This window comes from Quercus lobata, chromosome 8 (assembly GCF_001633185.2).
Source record: "Quercus lobata isolate SW786 chromosome 8, ValleyOak3.0 Primary Assembly, whole genome shotgun sequence".
In the NCBI taxonomy this organism is placed as follows: Eukaryota; Viridiplantae; Streptophyta; class Magnoliopsida; order Fagales; family Fagaceae; genus Quercus; species Quercus lobata.
Genome location: NC_044911.1, coordinates 47,403,031 through 47,410,365, shown reverse-complemented (window position 1 = coordinate 47,410,365; position 7,335 = coordinate 47,403,031). Strand labels below are relative to the sequence as shown.

Below are 7,335 nucleotides of genomic sequence, written 5' to 3'. Positions count from 1 at the left end.
TTAATAAATTTAGATGATTGCTTCTTTTTTTTTTTTGGTTGTTTGCCACTTTTTTTTTAATATATATATATATATATATATATATAAATTAGGCATCATTTTTTTAATAAGAGCATATGAGTAAATTTATACAAACTCATTTTTTCCATCTCTCTACTTTTCCTCCCCTTACCAAACACAAATGAGAGAAACTAAAATCTCTTCTATCTTCCCACTTTTCTATGCCTTTTCTATTTTTTATTCTTTTACTTTTCCACCCATCCAACCAAACAAACTCTTAAACTTCACCAAGATTACCAAATCATCATTGGAGCCTTCTGGAATTATCAAATTAACCCTGAACTTTGTTAGAGATATTTGATTGTCTCTAAAACCTTCAAAATTACTAGATTGTGCTAAAAGCTCATGAGAATTACTAGACTACCCTTGCACTCTACAAAAATTATCAGATTACTCCTGAACTCCACCAAAATGATCAAAACACCGACCTATATTGGCTTGTATATCTGTCATACTGGGAATTTTTCAGGCGTATGAATTGATATTAATATTTTAGCCTGGATAAGGAAAAAAAATAAAATAAAATAACAATGACAAAGGTTTATAAAATATGTTGGGCTGATATGTTTTTAGACTTAGAAAATATGTGTGTTTTAACTTCTACGTTTATAAATATGTAAAAAAAAAAAAAAATACGTACATACATATATATATATATATATGTATGTATTTAATGGTAACCTCAAAATAGTATACTAGTATATAAATATTTCGTTTTTTATATCAAACCGAAACTCCAATACAATATTGACAACTTTGGTTTGTCCTGGGTATTATATTGTCTTGGATAGTGATTAGTGAGTATGTACACTGCATTATTGGAGGTTTCCAAATTCCAATGTATAATTGAAACATTATGTAAGCCAAGTATATATTAATATGTCAATTATATATTTCCATTAAATGATAATGGTTCGGCATTAATTACTTTTGAAGAAAAAATAAATAAATAAGAAGGTTCTATTTCTATTCGGTTTTGACTTTTGATATATGTGAGGTGGAGTGTCATTCTCACTAGTTAGCCAGGGAGGTAAGATAAAAAAAATAAAAAATAAAAAATAAAATAAAAAAGCACACGTAACTATCGTAGCAGGTTTCAGTATTAGTACTATTTCCATATTCTCCCCCAAAAAAAAAATAAAATAAAATAAAATGGTTTCAGTCCTTCCAAGGTTATTATTTTAACGGATAATATCGTAATATTGTTTCACACTCTAAAGAAAGAGTACAAAATTCTTGAATAGTTTATAAATATGTGTTTTCATTCAACATATATATATATATTAATCCCCAAACCAACTACTCAAGCATCAAGCTAAGGCTCCCATATATATATATGTCCTCCCTCAGAAGTTCCTTACTTTCATCGATCTCATAATTTTAGTTCTCAAAGTGATATTAGTATCTGAATACATGAAAATGTCAAGATTTATGCCAAATCTCCTAAACTTCCTAGGTAGGCTCATATTCCTTGTTTTGGTGGCCTCCTTTTATCCACATAAGTGTAAGGAGTCAAACCAAGATTGCAACTCAAACCAAGACTCTGTTGAGGAAGAAGATATAGATAGCCCCTCACCCTTGATGGTTCAGGTACCATTCACAGGTTCTGTTGTCTCAAAGTTGATAAAGAAGAAGCTACCAGTGGTAGAACTCAGCAATTTTCTCAAACAATCAAGAGCTCAAGAGGGAGAGGACTCCATTTTATGTGCAATATGCTTGAATTGCATTGAGAAAAGTGAAGAAATTAGAGAGCCTGCAAATTGTAGTCATGTGTATCATAGAGAGTGCATAGATGGGTGGGTGGATCATGGTCAGGTAACGTGCCCTTTGTGCAGACTTCAGCTTCTGCCTGCACTGTCTGAGGAAGTGAAAGATGAGAAAGATCCATGGAGGATGGAGAGGATTGCTTATCTCTTTGGTGAGGACTATGTTATGTGCTAGGATAGTGTTTTTATCTTGTTTGTGTTTTCAATTTTTCATGACAGTACCGCACGTTGGTGTGTTTTGACTCTTATGTATGTATCATTGATCCAAGTAAGGTCACGAGGATAATAGAATTAGTTGCGTGTTAATGAATTTCAAATGATCCAACACGTGTGCAGGGGCTCACTTTTTTTTTTTTTTTTTAAGAAATAATTGCAATATGCCTTTAACTTACCCTTTCTCTCCTAACCTCCAAATATTTTGTGTATGGAAAGGTATCAATTCATCTACAATAAGTAATTAATTCACGTTGTTGTAGTAATTAATACAATAAGTACTATATAACTTTTTCTTTATTTATAATTCTATAGTTTTTCTTTACAATATAGAATTTTACTCTAATCTAATCTGAGTATATATGTGTGTGAAACTTCCTCCTAGAGACTTAAACCCCGACCCTTTCCCCCCACACCTTACAAATATTTATACTTGTGGAGTGTTCATCGCACTAAGCGTGCGATGGTATAATTCTATAGTTAAAAATATTTGACAATGACATGAGTTATAAATTTCTCGCTGGATACTGTGCATGTAGTAAGTTTAAAATTATTACAATATCTACCCCATATAATTATGTAAATTGATAGTGTAATCTATAATACAAGTCTTATTACTTTTCAAAAAATAAAAAAAATACAAGTCTTATTATTAGTACCTTTTTTTTTTTTGATAGGCTTATTATTAGTACCTGTTTTCAAGTGATTCATTTATTGGATCCAATATAGTACTTGAGTTTCAAATGAAGTCATTTTCAATCAGCCTCCAAGAAGTTAATACTATTTTTGCCAACAGTCCCTTCTAGAAAATGCATATTCTGTACCGTTCAAAGATGGTAAGGTTCACAATATATATATATATATATATATATATATGTTCCTAGCAAGCCAAAAAATCTATAATTAAAAATGAAGAAACTGGAAATGCGGGGGACCCAGGGGGTTGGTAATTTAGGGACTTTTCAAGGCTTTGCTCTTTCCTTTTTCCCCTTCTTTAATTTACAGTCCAAGATTTCTAGTAACATTTGACCGTTTCAAAACTTTGCTTTCATAGGTATTGTCAAAAGAATCTTCAAACCGACAACCACAGTCATTCTTTCAAAGTGGATTTTTTTTTTTTTTTTTTTTTTTTTTGAGAAGATTCAAAGTGGATTATCTGATGTAAATTTTTAATTCATTTCTTGCCGTACGTATGAGTATAAGTACTAGCTAGAGCTTGGAATGTGTAATTTTTAAATACAATCAAACTTTATTATTTGTAAAAATATTGTAAATTATAACTTACCTCTTCGTAGTTGGACCGGAAAATTGGGACATAAATTGGTTAACTTGCTTGAAGCCAAAAGATTAGAACGGGTATTGAACCCGTAAAAAAAAGCTTAACCAATACCCGATCAATAAAACATGTTGTGTCGGGATTATTTATTCATTTTTCTAATTTATTATTGGATTTAAAGGTAATGTTTAATCTATGCCAAAAATCGTTCTTGGTTCGATTTTAAAGTGATCAATTTAGTTATAACATTTTTTTTTTTTTTGGAGAAAATAGTTATAACATTTAAGATGTTAATTTCTTATTATTGCATGACTCATTGTATAATAAAGTTATATTAAATTTTTTATATTGCAGATGAAAATATTGATGATATTATTTATTAGTGATAGTTTTTAGACCCCTTAAAACACAATTAATTTAACCTAGGTAATTAGTCAAGTTGTTACTTAGTCTAATTTAACAAATCTAGGTTATCACAATCACAAAGATCATATCATGCAAAACAGCAGAAAGATAAACAATACAAGATATGATCACTCAGGAAACCAAACCAGTAAAAATCTGGGGAGAATTTGATCTAATTATCCTCAAGGTAAACTTGAATCCACTATCTTGAAATAATCGAAGTTCATACAATAAGACTTACAAGCCCCCATGCTCGACTTCTTATTGCTACTAACCAATAGAACTTACTGACACGACCACGTGCAAGCTCCGAATCTACGGACTCCTTCTTTCTTGGATTCACCACCAGATATAAGCACACCCGCTTGTGTTTTCTTTAAGTTTCAATGGCAGCAACCGAGTTGATCATCAAGGTGTAAATAAAATCTTCTCCTTGAAAACCCTAAGTTTGTGTAAAGGAAAACTTCTCTAGATCTTACAAGAGATTTACACAAACAGCAATATGAGCTACACTAAAACGTGGCTAGAGTTTGCCTTTTATACTTAGGACAAATTAGAAAACTCTAAAACGTTTTAAACAACTAGGGCTGAGTTGGAAATCTGCAGAAAAAAACATTCTGCCCGAGATTTGATAGATCGAGCCTAAGCTTCGATCGATCGAGCCAGGCCGAAATGCATAACACTTTCTACATTAGCTCGATTCCAACTTTACATAAAACATACAACTTTGAGTAAGACTAAAACACTTCTAAACAAATTGTTTTGATCATGGTTTGCCAACAATACACATTAGAGTTCTAAATACATAAATACCTAAGTCTTTAGAACCTAACAATTAGCTTGAGCTGCGATTCTTAAATATGATTATTTTTAATATCGAGTATTTTTTTCATAAGTTACTAACCTTTGTTATATACATTAAAGCTCTATATTTATAGGTGATTTAACTTTATATAAGTTTTACATACGACATATATAATTGAGATTTGACACCTACAATATGAAATGTAGTTTTTCTTTTCCTCTTTTATGAAATCATTTGACTAGTGAACTTTGAAATTAATTATTAGTATCTAGACTTAAAAAAATTATATATTTTATAACTTTCATTTTTTCTTTTGAGTAGTTTAATTTCTATGTTACCTTATTTGTTATTGAAAGAAATATATTCAAATTTCTTACTTATTTATTTTTTGAATGTAAAAAACAAGTACGATCAACTAGCAAAATTTGGATAATTTTTTTTTTTATAAAAAAAAAATCTGAAAATCTTTATTGAAAGAAACTTAAAGGAACTAAGGAAGGAAACAGACATCCCAGGAGCTACGTCCTACTTAATGGCATCAACAAAAACCGAAGGCCTTATTATACATGGATCTATCACCCCTACATGGGAATGGGAATTATGTAAGGGCCAGACTACAAATACGTACATGGGCTGCTTGGCCGCTCTATAAACCAGCAAAATGTGGATAAGTATCATAAAAAATAAAATAGCAACTCTTTCTTTCTGATACGAATCAAGCCGAGCGAACATACATTCACCTGACCCAATCCATATGCCAAGTCTACTTATATGTAGTTCTAGCTACAGTTTTTATCATCTTGGCCCAATAAATTATACTGAACTTTCTTATAGTTTATATTAAATTTTATAATTTGGTGAACCAATCAAGAAAGCCATATAATATAAAGGAACAATTATCAACGTAAATTTTAAATTGTAAACTAAACAATATTATATAAATTTGCAAAAAGAATATAATATTGTACACATTTGTGAAAAAATGTACAATGTTATAAACATTTGTTTAGTCTACAATGTAAATCTTATATATTGATAGTATAATAAAAACTCATAATTTTTCATATATAAATTTAATATATTCTGTAAGGAGTATAAAACAATCGAGCATAGAAGAAAAAATAAAGTTTAATTGCATTTTTTTTAATAAACAGTAATACTTATTAGAATATACACGAAAATAATAACACTAGTGTTTTAAACCGGATTTATAATATATTAAATAACCAGAGTACAACTAATTAAATTGCACATTTGGTCTTCAAACTTTGTACCATGTTTCAAAATGATTTCTATCCTTTAAAGTGTTTCATTTTAATCCCTATACTTTAATGATTGTTCCAAAAATGTACTTGGCATCAAGTTGTGAATGGAAAAGGGTGACGTGAAAAACACAAGTCATTTAATCCAAATAATTTTGTGGGCATGGAATTGATGTATCATTATACATTAAATAAAAAAACCTCAAAACCCTAACAAAAAAGAAAAGAAAAGAAAAAAATTTCTTTACTTCTTCCTACATTTTTTTGACAAAACAAATACTAACCCAAGCTTTAAAACCCAACCTTCAAAATAATACTCATATTTCTTGGACTCTTTTTGTAGAAGAGAGAAGTGAATGAATGTCCTAAGACTATTAGATTAAAAAAAATTTATGCGAAAAAAAAATAGTAATTGATTTGTTTTTATAGCTTTTTATATTTTCCATGATTGTAATATCAAAACATTCTTAAAATAGACTATTAACAAATATCCTCAACCGAAAATGCATGTCTCTAACCGGAAAGACATGGCTCTCCTACATAACCCCATATGCTGAATCAACTTTAATCCACAATAATGGCCTTTAAAAAATCAAACTTTTTCCCTTTCCTAACCTTTCTCCTAAATTTTTTGACCAACCAAAAACCGACCCAAGTTCCAAAAACCAACATTACGTGCACCACACCTAGGTTCGAATCCTGCTGCCCGTAGGAGTCCGTTGGTGGGCATCCTTAGTGGGGTAACTCCCCACACAGTGGTACAGGCGGGCCCCCAAGATTGGGCTGCCCCGTCCGAGGCCATCTGGCGCCCTACTCGGGGGTGTAATATAGCCATAAAGGCCCCCATTTTTCCTTTCTCAAAAAAAAAAAAAACATTACGTAAAATAAAAATAAATAAATAACTTAATGTGGCCGTGTCCATACAGATCTTGAACTGGATAGCCATGGATTCATTAGGTAGAGAGGCAAAAATGACGTTGTGTAGTCAATTGTTTTTTTTTTTTTTTTTTTGGTGGAAAACAGGAGGTCTTATTTATATTATATAAAGTTTATACATCACCAACATCTAAGCCTAGGGCACATAGTCTAGTCACGCCCAGGCCAGCCAAATCCCTTACATAGCAACCATATACAAAACTGGGACAAGTACTATAGACAGTCAAAAGGTTCCGTTGGTGAGTTCTCCGCTTTGCCAGAGTGTCCGCACATTCATTAACTTCATGATAAATGTGCTGCACGCGCACTTCCCAGTCCTGCTTTAAGAGTTTCCTGCAATCACAAATTAAAGGCATCATATTAGTAGGGTAACTCGTATTGTGATTTGTTAACCAAGTTAGTACCACTTTAGAATCAAGTTCTAGGTGAATATACTTAAAACCCATAGTCCATGCCATGGCCAAGCCTTACTTGGCCGCGGCTAATTCAGCCATATTATTTGTTGCTAGACCCACGTGGAGATCCTGCAAAATTCCCCCAGCACCGGTTATACCTGGATTACCTAGGGCACTTCCATCAGTATTGATTTTAATAAAAGGGTTGGGGGACATA

The 7,335-nt window shown here is 31.5% G+C and overlaps 1 protein-coding gene across 1 annotated transcript; it reads left to right on the top strand.

Annotated features, from left to right (window-relative positions):
* Positions 1–1,368: 1,368 nt before the first annotated feature.
* LOC115954437 (RING-H2 finger protein ATL32-like) lies at positions 1,369–2,120 on the top strand. Its single transcript, XM_031072289.1, has one exon. It carries the CDS (start codon positions 1,474–1,476, stop codon positions 1,999–2,001), a length of 528 nt encoding a protein of 175 aa, XP_030928149.1. The 5' UTR covers positions 1,369–1,473; the 3' UTR covers positions 2,002–2,120.
* The last annotated feature ends 5,215 nt before the right edge of the window (positions 2,121–7,335 follow it).

Excerpts from the sequence above, each read along its gene's own strand:
- LOC115954437 (XM_031072289.1), top strand. The coding sequence starts at position 1,474 with ATGAAAATGTCAAGATTTATGCCAAATCTCCTAAACTTCCTAGGTAGG.